Genomic DNA, 23,602 nt, shown 5'->3' on the forward strand with positions numbered 1-23,602 from the left:
CTCCAGCATTTTGTAGTAACCGCTTAATAATTCATATAGGAATGTCAGGTTTCATTGTTAGGTGAGAATGAATAAGCTACAACAACCAATTAATACTAATGTGATTAAAAAAGTAAATGTATCCATTTGTGAGCCAGCAGCAGGTCAGTTGACACAGAATCCTACAAAAGCCATGGAATTAAGTAGCTATCAGAACATGGAGTACCTTGGCCAATTAAAAAAGACTGGAAAAAGAATCTGATAGGGCCTCTATGAAACAGTCACCCTGGACCTAGGTTGAGGGAACAACAACAACGATGTACAAGCTTAAATTCATAGTTAAAAATAAAGTGAATTAATGAGAAGTAGTTAGAAAAGGTACCATACTCAAGGTAAATGTGACAAAATCAAAGCAAAAAACAAACAGTGGAGGGGCAGCGAAGCGTGGATCCACACCTGATTTGACATCTCCTGCCAGTCGCCATATAAATGATTCTGTTGCTCAGTAAAGAAGATTATGGCAGCCATTCTGTTATCACACTTAAAGGATACAATACACTCAGTACACTGGAGGAATTGCATTGACCACAAATGGATTACTTCAAAAAATGGACAGTCTTCCTGTCAAGCTGAGAAAAATTTATCCCAATTCTTGCTCCATTTAAGAATGTCATAAGCAAAATTAGTCTCTATGCTTATTCCACTACAGTTCTTCACAGAGTGAGTGAAACACTGATTGAGTTGGGGCAGTGGTTAAGACATGGGACTTGCATTTGGGAGGAGGGCAGTTCAAAACCCAGTCTGGACATTCAAATTTCAGTTTTCTGAAGTGTCCCCAAATTCCTTAAGGCAAATGCCAGAATGATTTCTTTAAGGATGACACTGCCCATTTCCTTCCCCCATTCTATTCTGATCCAGCCCAGTACACCATCTCTAACGAGCACATTGCTGACACGATCCTGAGCCCTAATTTCCATTTCTGAGTGAAATGAGAACAGTTTGATACAACAAATACCAAAGATACTGATGTGAGAAATATTTGAAAAAATAGCAATTGTGTCACAAGAAGATAAGAGAAAACTATGTGTCTGAAATATACAGACCCGGTTCCAGGCTGAGGTCACACTTGGTGGCGTCATTGTAGTCACAGACCTTGGCCGTACTGTAGATGGACTCCATCTCACTGACCAGCTTCTCCAGCTGCAACACAACCAAAGTGTTCATGTATATAATTCACCAACAGTACTGAATAGAAGGACTATGGAGACCCACCTACACACAGAGTGTTTCCAAACCTTTTAAGATAAGAAATATACACTTGAAAGGGGAACTGCAAGCTGAGCACTTTGAGGTAAGCATCTAATGGTTTGAAATGAAAATTTAGTTTTTTTTATGCATAAACAGCTAACACCTTACAACAATTCAAATTTGTGGTCTTACGGCAAAAGCAGTTGAACCTAAATGTTGTAGCGGTTCTACTATATGATTTTTTCCAGCATAAATCTTAGAAAACATGAATACCTAAGAACTTAGAACTTTCTACTCTGTTTATTATTTCTTATTGGTACACCAGGTCAATATGGGGTGGGATATTTTTGACAGAACAAAACTGGATGAGTTCTGCTTTTTCAAAGTTCTTGTGTGATTGTTGCCTACAAGTTGCAGAGACTCATTGATGCTTAGACAGATGTGGGATATAAACTGTCATCACTCCAAATGTTATTATTGCATCACATGAAAACACCATCATACTTGAAGGAGCCCTCATCCGTGAGCAATACACACAGTAGGAGCCTCAGCATTGCACTGCTGTGTAGAATGATCCACTGACATAACTAAACTGTGGGTTTGACACTCTCCTTGCACACACTGTGCCTACCTGTTGCTCCTATAGTATTCTCGAAGCTGTATTCTTGGAAGTGTGCATTCCACATACAGGATCACGAGTAGCTACTAATTTATCTTCTACTACATGATCCAACACCATCTCTATATCTACTGTGTGAGCAGTTCTTCATCAAAATATTAACCATCTCACTCAAATTAAGCAAGACTATTCACTTCTGATTACCAATGTGAGTATGGTGTTTCAGAAACGTGTTGTAACATAGAAAGGACTGTAATTTCTCCAAGGTTTTGAATGACATTGTCACATTAGTTTCCTGAATGTAAGAGGATGGCTGTTATGTAGTGGTATATAGAAATATGTATGTGAGTTACACTATGTGATCAAAAGTACCCGGACACCTGGCTGAAAATAACTTACAAGTTCTTGGTGCCCTCCATCGGTAATGCTGGAATTCAATTTGGTGTTGGCCCACCCTTAGCCTTGATGACAGCTTCCACTCTCGCAGGCATACGTTCCTTCAATCAGGTGCTGGAAGGTTTCTTTGGGAATGGCAGCCCAGTCTTCACAGAGTGCTGCACTGAGGAGAGGTATTGCTGTTGATACGTGAGGCCTGGCATGAAGTTGGAGTTCCAAAATGTCCCAAAGATGTTTTATAGGATTCAGGTCAGGACTCTGTGCAGGCCAGTCCATCAAAGGGATGTTATTGTCATGCAACCACTCCGCCAAAGGCCGTGCATTATGAACAGGTGCTCAGTCATGTTGAAAGATGCAATCGCCATCCCCGAACTGCTCTTCAACAGTGGGAAGCAAGAAAGTGCTTAAAATATCAATGTAGGCCTGTGCTGTGATAGTGCCTCACAAAACCATAAGGGGTGCAAGTCCCCTCCATGAGAAACAAGACCACACCATAACATCACCACCTTCGAATTTTACTGTTCTCACTACACACGCTGGCAGACGATGTTCACCGGGCTTTCGCCATACCCACACCCTGCCATCGGATCGCCACATTGTGTACCGTGATTCGTCACTCCACACAACATTTTTCCACTGTTCAATCATCCAATGTTTACACTCCTTACACCAAGTGAAGCACCATTTGTCATTTGCGAGCATGATGTGTGGGTTATGAGCAGCCTCTCGAACATGAAATCCAAGTGTTCTCACCTCCCGCCTAACTGTCATAATACTTGCAGTGAATCCTGATGCAGTTTGGAATTCCTGTGTGATGGTCCAGATAGATGTCTGCCCATTAAACATTACAACCCTCTTCAACTGTCGGCGGTCTCTGTCAGTCAAAAGATGAAGTCGGCCTGCACGCTTTTGTGCAGTACATGTTCCTTCACGTTTCCTCTTCACTATCACATCAGGAACAGTGGAAATAGGAATGAGGAGTGTGAAAATCTCGGGTACAGAAGTATGACACAAGTGACACCCAATCATCTGACTACTTTCGAAGTCCGTCGGTTCCACGGAGTGCCCCATTCCGCTCTCTCACGATTTCTAATGACTACTGAGGTCGCTGATATTGAGTACCTGGCTGGAAGTGGCAGCACAATGCATCTAATATGGAAAACGTATGTTTTCGGGGGTATCCGGATACTTTTGATCACATAGTGTAATAGTCGCTTTTTGTTTGTGCATGGCTAATACCAATTCGTCTATTATCTTTATTAGACCAGTCATCATGCTGTGAGCTTTGCGGAAACTTGATTGGTTTACGTCTAGAAGGTTATTTGCAGGAAAGGAAGGAATATTAGGGTTCTTTACTATCGACAACGAGGTCATTACAGATGGAGCACAAGCTCAGATTAGGGAAGAAAGTCGGCCGTGCCCTTTGAAAAGAACCATCCCGGTATTTGACTAAAGCAATTTAGGGAAATCACGGAAAATCTAGATCTGGACGGTCGGTAGCAGATTTGAAACGGGGCCCTCCAAGATTGTCTCAGATGAAGTAATTAGTAAGTTCTAAAGCCTTAGGTGACGGTGATTCAGTGCAAGTGGGCCGGTGTTTAGATGTAGTGGACCGACAATCAATTTGATCATTTAAGTGTAATGGCAACATCTCAGCTTCCGAAATGATTTGTAGAGCGGATTTTCTGTCTGTATTAACAGTTATGCGACTGAGTAACTGCCTTGCGCTTATAGCAACCACTGTTTTTATCATGGAATTGATGTTTTGCGTCTTTACGGGTGGTTCAAATAAAGGCGCCAGTGTGGTGAAGTATTGGTTTACATCTACAGTAGGACCTAGAGGTACAGGTAAAGGTTTGGGTCTGCCTGTTTCTAAACCGTGTACATTTTTTCCACAGAATGGCGGGCCTGTCTTTGTCCTTATTTAACGAGTGTAGATACCTGAGTTTTGCATTTCTCTCAGACTGACTAATCCTGTTGTGTAGTTGCTTGTAGGCGAGAGGGTTTTTTGAAGTGAATTGCCATTTCTATGTCTTGTCTCTGATGCCCAAGAGGTGTTTAAGGTGATCAATAAGCTATGATGCAGAGTTTATCTTACGGTTTGAAGAGGAGCGTGTTTATTGTACGAATTATTGGCTCTCTCAGTGAAATTAGACATTCTGTGATTTATATCGATGTCATCCTCTATCGTTGTCTGACACGTCATCGGTTTCAGCCTTGAGTTCACATATATTCATGCATATAATACTGTATAAGGAGAGTTGTCATGACATTACAAACTTGAAGTCGACATTCACCATGTGAGTTGCTCCGAACATTAACTTCTGATGGAAGTATTTTGGTCATAAATGCTAGCTAGTGTCATTTATGGGTGTACTAATCGTTCTGATTATAGTCTAAAGTGTAAGAGAATCAAGTTTCATTTGTAAGTGGAGTCGTTCAAGTGATATTTTATTTTGCGAAGATTATTCGCAAAGTACTTTCCGATCAGTCACGAAATGGAAACCGCAGTGAAAATCAAAAACGTTTTATTTGGAACAGTTCGCTGCACGTTCCACCTACTACTCTACATAGCCGCCGCTCAGACTTAAGACATCTGTCGTAGCGCTGTACCAGCTTTCCATTACCCCCGTCGACCCACCTGGGCTTCCCGCTATTTCTCTACGCTGGTCTGCAATTCGTTGTCTGTGGCAAAATGTTGTCTTTCTGGCCAGCAGTTCTTGTGAGCATATATGAAACTCAGAGGAAGCCAAGTCCTGGTTGTATGGTGGGTGATGAAGCACATCCCATCAAAAACGCCGCAGGGGCGTCCTCTCTGCCCCACTATTCTTTTGGCTACCTTTACGTGCTCACTGTGCGCTCACAAGTTTGAACAGCGACGTGACGCAGTCGATGGCCGTACTAGAGACACTGCCCAACACGTCTGTGCGAAGCTTCACTATCGTTTCCATTTCACTACGTATCGGACCTTACTTTCCTAATAGCCTCCGTATACAGGGTGCTACAAAAAGGTACGGCCAAACTTTCAGGAAACATTCCTCACACACACAAGGAAAGAAAATATGTTATGTGGACATGCGTCCGGAAACGCTTACTTTCCATGTTAGAGCTCATTTTATTACTTCTCTTCAAATCACATTAATCATGGAATGGAAACACACAACAACAGAACGTACCAGCGTGACTTCAAATACTTTGTTACAGGAAATGTTCAAAATGTCCTCCGTTAGCGAGGATACATGCATCCACCCTCCGTCGCATGGAATCCCTGATGCGCTGATGCATCCCCGGAGAATGGCGTATTGTATCACAGCCGTCCACAATACGAGCACGAAGAGTCTCTACATTTGGTACCGGGGTTGCGTACCAAGAGCTTTCAAATGCCCCCATAAATCAAAGTCAAGAGGGTTGATGTCAGGAGAGCGTGGAGGCCATGGAATTGGTCCGCCGCTACCAATCCGTCGGTCACCGAATCTGTTGTTGAGAAGTGTACGAACACTTCGACTGAAATGTGCAGGAGCTCCATCGTGCATGAACCACATGTTGTGTCGTACTTGTAAGGGCACATGTTCTAGCAGCACAGGTACAGTATCCCGTATGAAATCATGATAACGTGCTCCATTGAGCGTAGGTGGAAGAACATGAGGCCCAATCGAGACATCATCAACAATGCCTGACCAAACGTTCACAGAAAATCTGTGTTGATGACGTGATTGCACAACTGTGTGCGCATTCTCGTCAGCCCACACATGTTGATTGTGAAAATTTACAATTTGATCACGTTGGAATTAGGCCTCATCCGTAAAGAGAACATTTGCACTGAAATGAGGATTGATACGTTGTTGGATGAACCATTCGCAGAAGTGTACCCGTAGAGGCCAATCAGGTGCTGATAGTGCCTGCACACGCTGTACATGGTACGGAAACAACTGGTTCTCTCGTAGCACTCTCCATACAGTGACGTGGTCAACGTTATCTTGTACAGCAGCAACTTCTCTGACGCTGACTTTAGGGTTATCGTCAACAGCACGAAGGATTGCCTTGTCCATTGCAGGTGTCCTCGTCGTTCTAGGTCTTCCCCAGTCGCGAGACGTAGGCTGGAATGTTCCGTGCTCCCTAAGACGCCGATCAATTGCTTCGAACGTCTTCCTGTCGGGACACCTTCGTTCTGGAAATCTGTCTCGATACAAACGTACCGCGCCACGGCTATTGCCCCGTGCTAATCCATACATCAAATGGGCATCTGCCAACTCCGCATTTGTAAACATTGCACTAACTGCAAAACCACGTTCGTGATGAACACTAACCTGTTGATGCTACATACTGATGTACTTGATGCTAGTACTGTAGAGCAATGAGTCGCATGTCAACACATGCACCGAAGTCAACATTACCTTCCTTAAATTGGGACAACTGGCGGTGAATCGAGGAAGTACAGTACATACTGACGAAACTAAAATGAGCTCTAACATGGAAATTAAGCGTTTCCGGACACATGGCCACATAACATCTTTTCTTTATTTGTGTGTGAGGAATGTTTCCTGAAAGTTTGGCCGTACCTTTTTGTAACACCGTGTATACGTGAATTCTGGTTGCGCTTTTTACTTTTACGACAGTTCCTTTATTTCTGTCATCTGACTGTAGATTTCCTATCATTACAGCCCGAAGAGCTCTATCGGTAAACGCTGTGAAAAGGAATGATTGGAAACTAACAAAACACAGCGAAATTTGTCGTCAGCATTTTCAGGAGCAGAACATAGAGCAAACATCACTTTCGTCAGTCCTGCTGGATTACGAAAGGACCCTTGTCACATCGCATATTTATCTTCTAGGTTATTCTAAAAGGGTATCAAAGACAAAATTACATTAACGAGGCGACATGTTTTGTATTACTGGAGCAAAAACGCACTTAAGATCAGAAAAAACTGTGGAAGTACTTCCTGACACTGAGTTGTTCACGAAAGCATTTTCTATTTAAAAAAACTGTGGCGAGCACACGTCAGAAATTATGAACAAGAATCAATCGTAAACAGTGGTCTTCTGATGTTAACATTACGGCACTGACTTCAAAGCAACGTACCGTAAGTCGGTAGAGCCACGTCCCCTTATTATACATCTATTTATACGCTTAAGCTCTCCGAAACCCGCCACTTGTGATATGTTCTATGGACACTGCAAAGAATACGTAGTCAATGTTACTTCGTGGGCAAAGATGGTAGGTGCAGATATCTGTCAGTGCGAATTAGTTACTCCGTTTCCTGCTTAGGTAGCAAATACATGGTAAACTCACGCCGCCTCTGCTTGACGTCGAAGTGCAGTAACCACTAAGAGACGGCAGGGGCGGCACTAGCCGTAGAGGGTATATAAAGCATGTCGGGGGGACGTGGAAGACAGTGCAGTCGTTGCAACGCGAAAACGGAGCGATTTATCTGATGTTCCCAAGGTCGTGATCATTGGCGTTCGGGCCAAGATTGGAAGCATTTCCGAAGCGGCTAAGTTTGTAATGTGTTCACTTTCGCCGGCCGGAGTGGCTGAGCGGTTCTAGGCGCTACAGTCAGGAACCGCTGCGGTCGCAGGTTCGAATCCTGCCTCGGGCATGGATGTATATGATGTCCTTAGGTTAGTTAGGTTTAAGTAGTTCTAAGGGATTGATGACCTCAGAAGTTAAGTCCCATAGTGCTCAGAGCCATTTGAACCATTTTGTTCACTTTCCGCTGTAGTTAAAGTATACTGTGTATCCCAATATGGCGATATGCAAAACCAGCGCCTAGGCAACTGTGGTGAGCCACGGGCCGTAGAAGACAGGGGTGAACTACGGCTGCGGACATGTGTAAGGGCGAACAGATGGGCAACTGTTTCAGCAACTGACCGCCAAGATGAACCAGGCATCTGTCAATTGCGTCCTCTCCACAATCGTTCAGCCTATCAACCTCTGCAGTAGGCGCTGTTTCACGCACCCATACTGACTGCTCTTCATCGGCAACCAAGGCTGGAATTTGTGCGCCAGTACTGCAAGTGGACGTCCACTGTGATACACGGATTTTACAGATTAATCACGTTTTGTACTCCATCGGACAGATGGCCATTGGCGTGTTCGGCACGGAACCTCTGAAAACAAACACCCTGCATGCATTATGGTCCGGTGAATGTTTTAGTGGCAGTCCCAGGCTGATCTCGACATTCTGGATGGTACAATGGACCAACGCGAATAAACATCCATCCTTGTGGACCGTTTCCACCCCTACATGCGTTTGTGTTTTCTTGGCACGATGGCATCTACCACCAGGACAATGGAACACGTCACACAGCTCGCTAGTGTGCGTGCGTTGTTCAAAGAGCACCAGCATGATTTTGCCGTACCCCCCCCCCCCCCCCTTACCATCAAACTCCCCAGATTTAAACCCAACTTAGAATCTGTGGAACCACCTCGATCGGGCTATTCGCGCCGTGGATACTCAACCACAAAATCTATAGCATGTGGCCACGGCATTGGAGTTGATTCAAAATGGTTCAAATGGCTCTGAGCACTATGGGAGTTAACTGCTGAGGTGATCAGTCCCATAGAACTTAGAACTACTTAAACCTAACTAACCTAAGGACATCACACACATCCATGCCCGAGGCAGGATTCGAACCTGCGACCGTAGCAGTCCCGCGGTTCCGGACTGAAGCGCCTAGAACCGCAAGGCCACTGGAGTTGGATTGGCTCCAGATCCCTATCGGTAGCTTCCAGGACCTGAATGACACTCTTCCTGCACATCTTGCGGCAGCCCGCGCTGCAAGAGGTGTTTATTCAGGTTACTGGCAAGTAGTGACATTAATGTGACTCGACAGTCAGACTGTCCGTCGTATAGTGTGCCGGTACAAATGAAAGCGGGGTAAAGTTTCAGCTGGTAACTCTGACGCCTGAATTTTGAAACGGAGTGGATGTTGTTTAGAAAATAAATGTTAATAGCCGACCGGTGTGGCCGAGCGGTTCTAGGCGCTTCAGTCTGGAACCGCGTGACCGCTACGGTCGCAGGTTCGAATCCTGCTTCGGGCATGGATGTGTGTGATGTCTTTAGGTTGGTTAGGTTTAAGTAGTTCTAAGTTCTAGGGGACTGATGACCTCAGATGTTAAGTCCCATAGTGTTCAGAGCCATTTCAACCATAAACGTTAATACTTCAGGCTACAATTACGTGTTCGTAAGATCTGAGAATGCAGATTCATGGCCAGGAGGCAGCCTAAACAGCAGGAGACACATTCGAGGGCGTCCAGAACGGTTTTCGCTTTCTAGAGCGCTCCAGTTTTCAGCGACGATTTCGCAGAACACGGAGGTGCGTAGCCAGTTTTCTGCGAGGTTCCAGCCAGCTGCTACGCGGCGTGTAGCAACCGACTTGCCGTTTCCCAGAAGCGGAGGCGCAGCCGCTAGGCCGGCGACGCCTAGCTGCCTGCGTCATAACCGTGGCGCCACTTTCTATACCTACATCTACGTCCACACTCTGCAGAACCATAGGGAATTGTACGCAGAAGGTTCTTTCCATCTTACCAGGTTTTAGGCTTCTTCCCCGTCACATATACGCAAAGCCCGCGGGTAATATCTCTTTCTGCCCGCTATAATTGTGCAGTCTTGTCTTTGCGAACCCTACGGGGGCGGTTCATAGGATGATGAAGTACAGTAGAGTGCAAAACTTAAGGACGAAACTAACTTTCGTGTGATGCATCACTGCCAATAGCAAAGCTCGATAAAACTTGGGCCCTACACAGAAAAAACTGGTTCAGCATAGTAGACAAGGTAACTGCAACAAATACGCAATCAGACGAACAGAAATGACGCTTTTATTCGAGGCAATAATTAACAATGAAGTCACCGCGATTCGTGATGCTCTCCTGGACATTACAGAAAGCGGGACATGGTTCTTGATAGGGTGTGTGATCACTTCGGATGACACTGCATGATCTGCAACGTGCTTCCATACTGACCGCAAGGTTGGTAAAGAATTCTTGTGGTAGGGCGTTCCATCCCACCACTAGCGCGGTTGACACCTGTTGGACGGTCGTTGTTGCGTGTGGACGTACTGCAATAGTCTCCTCAACGTGTCCCACACGTGCACAGTGTGATGTCAGTCAGGGAAAGGAAGAGGTCAGTCCATTCACCGAATATCCTCTTGTTCCAAGAACTCCTCCACATGCGCTTTTCGATGGGATCGCGCATTGCCATTCATATAAACGAAGTCAGGGCCGTATGAACCCTTGAAAAGATGCACATGCGGAATTGGAACAATGTCACAACAACGTTGACCAATGAGTGAAACGTATCCAAAGATTTCGGGGTTAGTACGCCCGTGCACCATTATGCGTCCACCCACTGTATCAACTGGACCACGAGAGCGATCAAGTTCGACAATGTTCCTGGGCGCACTGCGTATCACCACCTTTCGCCAAATATGATTTCGTCCAGCAAGAAGTCCGCAGCTCGTGGTCGAGTGGCTAGCGTTGCTGCCTCTGGATCACGACGTCCTGGGTTCGATTCCTGGCTGGGTTGGGGATTTTCTCTGCCCGGGGGCTGGGTGTTTCTGTTGTCCCCATCATTTCATCACCACCACCATCATCATCCGTGACAGTGGCCACACTGGACAATTGAAAAAATTAGACTGTGAAAAAATTTGGACTTTGTACGGGCGCTGATGATAGCGCAGTTGAGCGTGTCACAAACCAAACATCATCATCATCGTCCCGCAAGAACCATGTCTCGCCTTTTGTAATATCCAGAGGATCATCAGAAATAGCGATGGCTTCAGTGCACTTACTGCAATCAAATAAAAAAGTCACTTCTGTTCGTCTCACTGCGTATTTGTTTTAGTTACCTTCTTTACTACGAGTATATTGTCGCAGTTCTTTCTAAGTAAGATCCAAATTACATTAAGCTTTGTTACTCTAACTTTTGGTCACCAACGTATATTACTAGATTCTTCTGCAAACTTTGTAAGTACGCTTTGACGACACAGTATGCGTCTATCTGGAAGAGTTTGCCAGTTCAGTTTCTTAAGCATCTCTATAACACTGTCCCCCGGGTCAAACCAGTCGTGACACTTCGTGCTGTCCTTCGTTGTATACGTCCGATATCTCCTCTTAGTCCTGTTGGGTACGGTCTTACACTTTACAGCAATATTGTAGGATGGGTCACACGAGTGTTTTTGTAAGCAACCTTCTTCCTCTACTGACTGCATTGCCTGGTATACCACCAATGAACCGAACTCTGCCATGCGCTTCAGCTACGACTGAGCCTAAACGATCGTTCCATTTCATATCCCTACAAACTGTTACACCCAGGTATTTGTACGAGTTGGCCTATTGCAACGGCGACTCACTGATTTCGAACTCGTACGACACTACATTTCTGTGTTTTGCGAAGTGCACAATCTTTTAGATTTCTGAACTTCTAAAGCAGATGACCAATCTTTGCTCCAATTTCAAATCTTATCAAGATGTACGTGAATATTTGCGCAGCTTTGTACTTCACCACAGGTAACTACACGACTGGCGGAGAGTCTAAAGAATGCAATATCATTATTGTACAACATGAACGGCAAGGATCCATCATCCATGAAGTTGCTTCTACTTCAGTCAAAGACTCTCCATCCAAGATGATATGCTGGGACCTCCCTAGCAACATATTCTCAATGTAGTCGCAAATTTCGCTTCATATACGACATGATCGTACTTCCGATAATAAGGATATGTGTGGTCCTGAGCCAAGTGCCTTTCGGAAGTCAAGAAATGCTGGATCTACCTGACTGCCTTCATTGATGGCTTTCGCGATGTCATGTGAGGTTTAGGCATGCAAGCCACAATTCATTTTAATGTTGAGCTAGGACCATTGGAAAACCGCTACAGGATGATTCAAACCGCCTTAGAGTGCCTTCGATGAATCAGCGCTGTAAGAACGGAACACGAACTGTAAGTAGATCTGCATACGTCAACACGTCCGCAGGTGGTGAAGATTGTAAGGGCAAACATATCATGTTTCCATTGCTCAGTAGTTGAAGTTTTATTCCCTTTGCAGCGCCGAAGCTGTTGCTTTTCGTTACGTGAGTGAACATGTTTCATTGCTTTACGGTCTTTCCAAATTAATTTTTTTCAGAAATATATTAGTAATACAGTGATAGTACCATTAAACATATCGCTTTGCAGTAATAAGTAAAATTGGCAGCTTAATGTTCTCAACTGTGCTGGAGGGAAATATATCATTAGTGGCTTCTGATGTAAGATTCGTGAATTTCCCTTCAGATATGGGGATGGCCTGAGAGAATGCAGTGACGGACCTGGGTGGTCGCAAAGGTACGAATACGGGATGGCTCAAGCCCTGCCCTGCTGTGCTGCTGGTGGCCACATGTCCACGAGGCGGCACAGGCCTTGGAAGTTACAGAACGGCGACCACAGGTCCCCGGGAGCATTTCTGGTGTGACGAATCTGCATTTCCTGTCGGCGGAAACGACACTCACATTATGCTGTGTTCATTGTGGGAAAATTCCAGATACTAACTGCGCTGTCGGTGTCAGCCTATCAGAAGGGTCGTCAGCTCAGGCGCTGGAGCGTAAATGTCTGAACCAATGAGTGGCGACACAGCACATACAGTGTACCAACCGCTGGGCAGTTGATGGGCATACTGTAAGCGATTGTTGAGAAGTGTTGGCAGGCTTCCCGCGCGTTTCAGCGTGATGAGAGAAATTCTTGGTCGTCACTGTGGCGAAAGTTATGAATTCTCCCTTCCAAACAGAGATTATATATGTGTGGTAGGAAATTTAATAATTTGTAAGAGAAATGACGAATGAAGACTGCTCTCATTTGCATTCAATACAGTCTTAAGATCAGAGAGCTTTTTCAATTACTGTAATTAGCAATTTGCTGCGTTAAGGCAATATATGGCTTTCACCAGTTTGTGTGTCGTCTGTGTGTCGAGCACTTAAGTGTGGAAGGCAGACAGCACTTTCCACTGGCGAACCCCAGCACGTGGCGCTAAGAGCAACGATCCTTGCAAGCTGCACATTTCAATATTTTACAGTGATCCAATGACGCTTTGAAATATTGTTAAGATCTGACTGATTGTTTATGTGGTTGCTTTCAGACAGTACTTCAATATACACTGCCTAACAAAAGAAAGTTAAACACCCAGAACGGGAGGAAAGATCGAGATGAAACTTCATGGGTTGGGAGGGTATATGTTATTTTAATAGTTGTAATATCGAGCCAGATTTATAAGGATTTAGCAATATGAGTCCACTTAACAGTATGATGTTGCACCCACTATGGTCACTGATTCGATTGGGAAGGCTATTGTTAAGCTATTGTATCCTCTACTGAGGCGCGTTGGCCCATAATCTTTGTAACTGGTTGTCGATTCCTGGATCCTGTCAGTGGGAAAGTGTTGACGTCTTGGCTTGTGCGACACGTTGTACTGCGGACACATCTGGTGATCTTGCCGGTCACAGCAATACCTCAATATCACACGGACAGTCCGCAGAGGTACATGTCATGTGTGGGCGAGCAGTGTCCTGTTGAAAAATCGCACCAAAATACAGTTGCATGAGGGGCAACAGACGAGGACGAAAGTAGGTTCTTAAGGTACCGTTGTGTAGTGAGAGTCCTCTTAGTCATTATCAGCCGTAATCTAAAACCATACCCGATGGTTCCCCACGCCGCTAGTGTTATTCTCCTCAGAAACACTGCTGCCATACTGCCCAATCATGGTCACGGACAGTGCAGAATCGCGATTCGCCGCTGAACATAGACGCCATTCATCAGCAGTTCATGCACCCTGGCCATGGCAATACTCCAAACACAGCCGTTTGTGTTGTAGGATTAATGGCAGCCTATGCATGGCATCGTATTCACTACTCCAGTTGCTGTTATTGTCTGACCAATGGTGTGGGATGACACGAACATTGCATGGACTCTGTTACTTGTTTTCGGATGGCAAGCTCGGATGTGAAGGGTTTCGATGTGCTCGGTGCACAATACGGCAATCCTCCGTTGTCGTGGCCAGGAGTGGTCGCCCAGAACCTCTACAACGGGTATGCCTGCCCTCACATTTCGCTGCAGTCCAGTATCAGAGCACTTTGTCACCCGGATGCCACAGGAATCTGGGTAGTGCACGAGTCGAACAGCTGGCCAAATGGAGACCTACGGCGTGGCGCCTTTCAAATCCTGTGAGGTGTTGATAAAACCATCTCACATGTGTATGTGGCAAAACAGAGTCCTTCACAGCGATTAGTCAACATCTGACACTGTTCACGCCCGTTATATACCCTATCACGCCTGGAAGTAACCCTAAATTCGAACAACACTAAAGCATTTGATAGCTGTTCTTCCTGTGATAGAGAACTGCAGCTCTATAATCATTTACGTACCCACCGATGATGCGTTCGTGCACCAAGTTACTCTGGCATATGATCATGTCTTCCACGTGCTTAACTTTTTATGTCAGACAGTCTGTATGTGATATATGCCTGTCCAGGCTAAGCTGCAGGCAAAAAGCTACGAGAGCTCTTTGTAAAGTAAGGTCCGAATGGAAATCACAGTGAAAACAAAAAATGTTTTATTTGCAACAGTCCGCTGCATCTCCTACCTGCTTCTCTAACCAGTCAACGCTCCGACTTAGAATTTGCCGTAGTGTTGTACCAACTTTCCAATGCCCTTCTCACAGAGGGCAGTCACACCTACGCTTTCCGTCACTTTTCTGCGCCGGTCTGCAATTCGTTGTCTGTGACAAAATGTTGTCTTCATAGTTAGAGATTCATGTGAGCAAAGCAGTTACGGGTTGTCAAATGGTTCAAATGGCTCTGAGCACTATGGGACTTAACTTCTGAGGTCATCAGTCCTCTAGAACTTAGAACTACTTAAACCTAACCAACCTCGGGACATCACACACATCCATGCCCGAGGCAGGATTCGAACCCGCGACCGTAGCGGTCGCGCGGCCCCAGACTGAAGCGCTTAGAACCGCTCGGCCACTTCAGCCGGCTAGGGTTGTCCTGTGGGTGCTCACTTCCCACTGAAGACGCTGCAGTGAGCGACTGACAATTGTCACGAAGAAGGAAATTCATGAAAGGTATGTGGGTGGGGTCGCATGAAACCAGGCGCAATCTCGCAGCAGCATCCATACTTGGCAGGAGACAGTACTATTCTAGACATCATTATGTGCTCAGTGCCTGCTCAGAACTGGAAAGAGCGACGTGACGCGATAGACAGGCATAGTGGAGACACAGCCCAACACCACCGCGCAAATCTTCATCGGATATTCACTGTCGTTTCTATTTCGCGACCTCTCGGACCTAACTTTCCAAACAGCCCTAATCCTTTAAAATATAAATGAAAACAAGACAAGGTGATGGTTTATCACCTTTACTGTTTAACTGTGTTCTAGAAAAAATTGTAAGGATCTGGAATTCGGAGCTAAAAAATCACAAAATTGAACCAATAACTCTGGGAAGGAAAACAAATGGAATTAACGTAAACTGCTTGGCTTTTGCGGATGATTTCGCAATACTTTCAGAAAACCTGACAGAAGCAGTTACTCAAATAAACATTCTGGAAAAATTAGCAAACAGAACTGGTCTCAAAATTTCAGCTCAAAAAACAAAATTCATGACAAATATAAAAAATGCACCAAAATACATAGAAACACAAATAGGTAAAATAGAGCGAGTAAATAAATTTAAATATCTTGGAGAAACTATACAACAGAATGGACTAGAAAAATCTGCAACAGATGTAAGAATTAACAAAATGGAAAGAGCATATGGTTTGACCAAAATATTTACAACAAGAAATGTATATCTAGAAAAACAAAACTAAAACACTAACCACAGTGGTACGACCAGAATGTTTATATGGATCTGAATGCCTAACGATGAATAGATGGACAAAGTAGAGGTACTGGAAAGAAGGATTATTAGAAAAATAATGGGTGCAATGAAAACTGCAGATGGTTGGAAAATAAGAAGTAATGAGGAGATCTACAAAAATATAGAGAAAATATCTGAAGTAATGGCCAAACGAAGATTAACCTTTTTTGGACATCTCTACCGAATGGATGGAAATAGACTAACAAAACAAATACTCCTATATTTCTGGAAGAAGAAATCGACAATAGCATGGATTACAGAAGTAAGATAAGATCTTGAAAGAAACAACATCAAAGAATCATAAATAGCAGAAAGAAACCGTTTTAAAAACAAAATACTGAATTTGGAAGGCTTTCAAAGCAGAAGAAATAAAAAATCGGGAACAACATGGACAGAAGAAAGGAAGAGACTTCACGAGGTAAAAAGAGGGAATACTGGAAAAATAGGAAACAACAACAAAGGAAGAAGAGGAACTGAAGTTGTTAACGTGATCCTAGTTGGTAAAAAAAAAAAAAAAGTGACAATGCGGTTCGGGGACTTTTATCCCTCATAAGGTGGTAGTTCTGGTGTTTATATGAGGTGCATTGCTCCTCGAATCCCAATAATGTCGATACATCCGAAGTACTGTGGATCTTCATTGTGCAGTTTCCTCGAGAGAACTGCATTTGAAGTTAGCGACTCTCTCTATTGATTCAGATCATTTTTGTATACATTACATAAATATGATACTGCGTGAAGAGTTTGACAGAGCACTGAAAGACCTGAGTCGAAACAAGGCCCCCGCAGTAGACAACATTCCATTAGAACTACTGACAGCCTTGGGATAGCAAGTCCTGACAAAACTCTACCATCTGGTGAGCAAGATATATGAGACAGGCGAAATACCCTCAGACTTCAAGAAGAATACAAAAATTCCAATCCCAAAGAAAGCAGGTGTTGACAGATGCGAAAATTACCGAACTATCAGTTTAATAAGTCACAGCTGCAAAATACTAACGCGAATTCTTTACAGACGAATGGAAAAACTGATAGAAGCCAACCTCGGGGAAGATCAGTTTGGATTCCGTAGAAATGTTGGAACACGTGAGGCAATACTGACCCTACGACTTATCTTAGAAGAAACATTAAGGAAAGGCAAATCTACGTTTCTAGCACTTGTAGACTTACAGAAAGCTTTTGACAATGTTGATTGGAATACTCTCTTTCAAATTCTGAAGGTGGCAGGGGTAAAATACAAGTAGCGAAAGGCTATTTACAATTTTTACAGAAAGCAGATGGCAGTTATAAGAGTCGAGGGGTATGAAAGGGAAGCAGTGGTTGAGAAGGGAGTGAGACAGGGTTGTAGCATATCCCCGATGTTATTCAATCTGTATATTGAGCAAGCAATAAAGGAAACTAAAGAACAATTTGGAGTAGGTATTAAGATCCATGGAGAAGAAATAAAAACTTTGAGGTTCGCCGATGACATTGTAATTCTGTCAGAGACAGCAAAGGACTTGGAAGAGCAGCTGAACGGAATGGACAGTGTCTTGAAAGGAGGGTATAAGATGAACATCAACAAAAGCAAAACGAGGATAATGGAATGTAGTCGAATTAAGGGGCTCCGGAAAGGCTCAAAATCATGAAAAGTTCAATTTTTACTTTTTTGCTTTTTCTGAATCTGCAGACTATTACCTTTTAATAGATATATAATTTATTCAATTCCGAAGACTACAAGTATTTTTAAATTTTTTTTGAAATGTGTTCTACATGGGCGTGACCCACTGTGGCGCTGTTAAACTGCTGTCAAATGGTGTTATTATTAACGTCCGTGTTCATCAGGTACATTTTAGTGATGTGAGATAAAGTATGTGTTGTGGCTAACCTGTGATGGTTCAATATATATCGCTGGTGTGATTGTCGATTGTTTCATGTTTATTTACTCTGTCGTTATCTCAAAAATATTCGTAATTAATTCTGTTTCTTGAGTCTCTGTTTTGTTGAAGTATAATAATGAGTAAAAGTAATTAGAAATCCTGTAAAGGCTTTTAAGAAAAGGAGAAATGTTGGAAAACCAAAGGTATGTGTTATTACTGTAAAGAATAAAGACGATAACCAAGTGAGTGAACCTAACCTCTCAAGTACACCTGCCCATAGCAGTCAAAGTGGGAAAGAAAATACTTCACAGAAGAAGCTTGGTTCAATGAGTGAAAACTATGAATGTTTTATGGGCGAATCGGATGTGAATGAAATATTTGATATGTCGGTTCTCAAAGGAATTTTTTCAAACTGTGTAAGATGTATTCATTGTAGTGAAGTTGGTCTGGAACTCTCCATAATAAAGCACGTAGGACTTGCTAGTGAAATACAACTGAAATATGATAAGTGTTCATACATGACCACCTTTTGGAACAGTGTTGCAGTAACTGCAATTGAAGAAAATGGTAGCAAAATCTACGAACACAACAACGAGCGATGCTTGCTTTAGACAAGGAACGCCTTCGGGTTGCAGACAGGGCTGTAAAGAGTCTAGAAATACAAGCAAGAGTAAACAGGAGGAGGAACAAGAGGAAGCTGGAGGAGGAGTTTGCAGGGGATGAAGATAATCCATCCTGTGGACCTGGAATGCACTAAAAAGTTAATCCAATCTTTGTCGCTCGATTCCCAAAACTTTTATTTTCTCATACTAATTACATGTTTTCTAAGGATCTTCCAAACATATTTGTTTCAAACTTTCAGTAAATGTTACACAGTACCTTCTGCATAATTTAACACAGCCTTTTTCCAAAAAAACTGTATATTTTTGAATATATAAATAAAAAATTGCAAAAAAATGTTGTGAATTTTCATTACAATTGAAAAAAAATCATCTTTAATAACTGAACTAAAATTTTGTAAAATCCCTGTGTTGTCACCCATATTCCAATAAATAATCTGTAAAAAGTTCAACTTCCTACCTCAAATACTTTGTGAGGAAAGATGTAATTTATAAGCGTTATTTTAACATTGCAAGTATAGGGCGTTCCGGAGCCCCTTAAGTCGGGTGATGCTGAGGGAATTAGATTAGGAAATGAGACAGTTAAAGTAGTAAAGTAGTAAAGGAGTTTTGCTAGTTGGGGAGCAAAATAACTGATGATGGTCGAATTAGAGAGGATATAAAATGTAGACTGGCAATGGAAAGGAAAGCGTTTCTGAAGAAGAGAAATTTGTTAACATTGAGTATAGATTTAAATGTCAGGAAGTCTTTTCTGAAAGTATTTGTATGGAGTGTAGCCATGTATGGAAGTGAAACATGGCACAACTTGACACGAAGAAGGGACCGGTAGGTATGGCATGTTCTGAGGCATCAAGGAATCACAAATTTAGCATTGGAGGGCAGCGTGGAGGGTAAAAATCGTAGAGGGAGACCAAGACATGAATACACCAAGCAGATTCAGAAGGATGTAGGTTGCAGTAGGTACTGGGAGATGAAGAAGCTTGCACAGGATAGAGTAGCATGGAGAGCTGCATCAAACCAGTCTCAGGACTGAAGCCCACAACAACAACAACAACATAAATAATCACACAAGTGGTACAGAAAATGATTAAAAAGAGCACCTGGCCCAAAATTAACGAAAGTTTCCGTGTCGTCAACGGATCAACTTGGACAAAGAGCGCTGACGTAAAAGCGGGCTAGGTGGAATGGCTGGCTTATTTTGGACCCGAAGGCCACAAGACATGGCGCTGCTGGCCACGCCGTGGCCGACGCCGCTCCGGCTGCACACGGGGTCACAGCGTGTAGTGGCGGCGGTTCGTCGGCCGAGCAGCTGGTCCGCCTCTAGCGGCCTTCACCTCCGCCTCCGCTCCGGCCACTTCGGGCCGCCTCCAGCGCTGGAGCTGGAGCTGCAGCCGCAAGGCGGGCGATCTTGCGGCGTTGCGGGCCGATGGCCGTGGAAGGGCGTGGCAAGGTCAACCGGGACTTTCTACGCCGTGCGGCCTCCGGGTTCCGCCCGCGCCTGCGCCGCCGCGGCTATGCTCGCATCCTACTAGGCATGTCTCCACACTCGCCACGTTCATTAGCGACGAAACTTGCGGAGACCAAAATCAAACTTCTAAAATAGATTTTCGCCGTCGTTTCCCCCGTTAGGCCCGAATTGATCTTGCCAGGCCGAGCAAATACCAGATTTCCGAGCGTCGGTTGTTTTCCACTATTCAAACCGGCGTGCAATCGAGTCCAACGCCACCGCAAAGGCGTACGTAAGCGACCTCAGCTACGAACGCGGGTATCACCGTTTTTGCTCCATGCATTTCATCAACAACTCTTGCAAGAAGAATACTGTACATTGCTTTTTCAAAGAAAGTAACACAGTTTTCATGTTAATCCAATCTGTACGAGAAGTGGTGGGCATGAACCTCACTTTCCCCTGAATAGCAATACAGTGACTAAACTGCCACACTGCGCTACATCGCCCAGCCGGTGGACAGAGAACTTGCATTAGCGATATATCCAAGTGGAGTCTTTACAGTTCCTTAATTTGTCTTGGAAGCCTAATGAAAATATTGGTCCGAAGTAGGAGAATATTTATCTAATCGTGTTATGTTTTCGAGACAATATTATTGTTTTCAAAACATGTGGGTGTACAAACTTTCAAGGTAGACAGCTACGGAGTATTTTACACTGAAGCGTCAAACAAACTGGTATATGCATGTGTATTAAAATACAGCTATATGTAAACAGGCAGAATACGGCGCTGAGGTCGGCAACGTCTATAGTGTTGTTACATCGGTTACTGTTGCTAGAATTGCAGTTATCAAGATTTAAGTGCTTTTGAACGTGGTGTTACAGTTGGCGCACGAGCGATGGGACAAAGCATCTCCGAAGTAGCGGTGGAGTGGAAACTTTCCGTACCACTATTTCCAGAGTGTACTGTGAAAATCAGGAATCCGGCAAAACATCAAATCTCTGACATCGCTACGGCCGGAAAAAGATCCTGCAAGTAAGAAACCAACGACGACTGAAGAGAATCGTTCAACGTGACAGAAGTGCAGCCGTTCCGCAAATCGCTGCAGATTTCAATGCTGGGCCATCAACAAGTGTCAGCGTGCGAAACGTTCAATGAGACATCATCGATATGGGCTTTCGGAGCCGAAGGCCCACTCGTGTACCCTTGATGACTGCACGATACAAAGCTTTAAGCCTCGCCTGGGCCCGTCAACACCGACATTGGACTGTTGATGACTGGGAACATGTTGCCTGGTCAGACGAGACTCCATTCAAATTGTATAGAGCGGATGGACGTGTGCAGGTATGGAGACAAACTCATGAATCCATGGACCCTGCATGTCAGCAGGGGACTGTTCAAGTTGATGGAAGCTCTGTAGTGGTGTGCGGCGTGTGCAGTTGGAGTGATACGGGGCCCTGATACGTCTAGATGCCACTCTGACTGGTTACACGTACTTAAGCATCCTGTCTGGTCACCTGCACCCATTCATGTCCACTGTGCTTTCCGACCGACAATTCCAGCAGGACAATGTCGCACCCTACACGTCCAGAATTGCTACAAAGTGGCTCCAGGAACTCTCTTTTGAGTTTAAACACTTCCGCGGCTACCAAACTCTCCAGACATGAACATTATTGAGCGTATCTAGGATGCCTTGCAACGTGCTGTTCTTAAGAGATCTCCACCCCCTCGTACTCTTTCGGATTTAAGGACATCCCTATAGGATTCATGGTGTCAATTCCCTCCAGCACTACTTCAGACATTAGGCGAGTCCTTCTGTGTGCTCGCGGGAGCCCTACACGATATTACGCAGGTGTACCAGTTCCTCACACTGGACTCGCATTCGGGAGGACGGCGGTTCAATCCCGTCTCCAGCCATCCTGATTTAGGTTTTCCGTGATTTCCCTAAATCGTTTCAGGCAAATGCCGGGATGGTTCCTTTGAAAGGGCACGGCCGATTTCCTTCCCCATCCTTCCCTAACCCGAGCTTGCGCTCCGTCTCTAATGACCTCGTTGTCGACGTGACGTTAAAACAACACTAACACACTAACCTACCAGTTCCTTTGGCTCTTCAGTGTAAGATAAGGGAGACGCCGTGGCGTCTGACACAACACTTGACGACGGCAACACGCACGAGTCATTCGTTATGCGGGTTGCAGCGAGCTCAGCCCCTACACTGCACACGACATGAACTTCGCAGCAACCCAAGAACTCTGTGGCCGGACCAGCAGATGGCGTCAACAGCACTCCGGCCAGTTCACCAGGCAGTGTATACAGCGACAGTGGAGGTCGTTGGCAAACCGTACTTCTTCATGCATCCGGCCGGCCGCGGTGGCCGTGCGGTTCTAGGCGCTCCAGTCCGGAGCCGCGCTGCTGCTACGGTCGCAGGTTCGAATCCTGCCTCGGGCATGGGTGTGTGTGATGTCCTTAGGTTAGTTAGGTTTAAGTAGTTCTAAGTTCTTGGGGACTGATGACCACAGCAGTTGAGTCGCATAGTGCTCAGAGCCATTTGAACCATTTTTTTCATGCATCCGTCGTATCACTTGCTGAAAACAGGTCCGCAAATATCCATCTGCGAGGCGACTACTTTAGCCCGGCGCGCGAGTTCCGGACAGCGGTCCCGCCGCAGCCTGCAACCTGATGATCACTGCGCCATCCACTTCTGGAGGGCACGCCACCTCCTCAGCTGGGTTCAGCGACGTGCACGTTGGGACTTGGTACGAGTATAACTGTACTGTTGTTCGTCCACCCGACAAGATAGTGTCAGACTTAGATATTTCATTACTGTTGGCTTTCAACACTTCTTTAGCAAAGAACGCCATAATAGTTGTTAAATGTATATTCATTTTGACTGAAGCTAGGGTTTGTACTCCGGTTCCGAATCTAAAGTGAGAAACTTATTTTCCCGTATCGACCTAACCTGAAGACTCTGCTCAATGAAGAGCGTGTAACTACAGAAACTTAATTCACTGTTTTGAACGTAAAGAAATGGTTCAAATGGCTCTGAGTACTATGGGACTTAACATCTGAGGTCGTCCCCTTGAACTTAGAACGACTTAAACCGAGCTAACCTAAGTATATCACACACATCCATGCCCGAGGCAGGATTCGAACCTGCGACCGCAGCGGTCGCGCGGTTCCATACTCAAGCGCCTAGAACCGCTCGGCCACACCGGCCGGCGAACGTAAAGCTCTTATGATTTTAGAATTGTGTTCACTGAAGCGTGGGTAACTCTTTCAGCTATCACGGAACTTATTTATTTACTGGAAGTCACGATGAAAAACTACACCAGTTTACTTTTTTTTTTTCATACCGAGCGAGGTGGCGCAGTGGTTAGCACACTGGACTCGCATACAGGAGGACGACGGTTCAAACCCACGTCCTGCCATCCTGATTAATATTTCCGTGATTTCCTTAAATCGCTTCAAGCAAATGCGGGATACTTTCTTTCACAGGGCGCGGTCGATTTCCTTCTCCATCCTTCCATAATACGAGCTTGTGCTCCGTCTTAAC

The 23,602-nt window shown here is 44.6% G+C and overlaps 1 protein-coding gene across 2 annotated transcripts in view; it reads right to left on the bottom strand.

The window, feature by feature from the left end:
* Positions 1-23,602, bottom strand: part of LOC124718909 (angiotensin-converting enzyme-like) — a 284,445-nt gene that overhangs the window by 39,316 nt on the left and 221,527 nt on the right. For both annotated transcript variants that reach the window (XM_047244559.1, XM_047244558.1), the window contains exon 4: positions 1,083-1,179. In XM_047244559.1, coding sequence (XP_047100515.1) covers positions 1,083-1,179 — 97 coding nt within the window. The remainder of the gene's footprint in view (positions 1-1,082; positions 1,180-23,602) is intronic.

Source organism: Schistocerca piceifrons, chromosome 10 (assembly GCF_021461385.2).
Source record: "Schistocerca piceifrons isolate TAMUIC-IGC-003096 chromosome 10, iqSchPice1.1, whole genome shotgun sequence".
Classification (NCBI taxonomy): Eukaryota; Metazoa; Arthropoda; class Insecta; order Orthoptera; family Acrididae; genus Schistocerca; species Schistocerca piceifrons.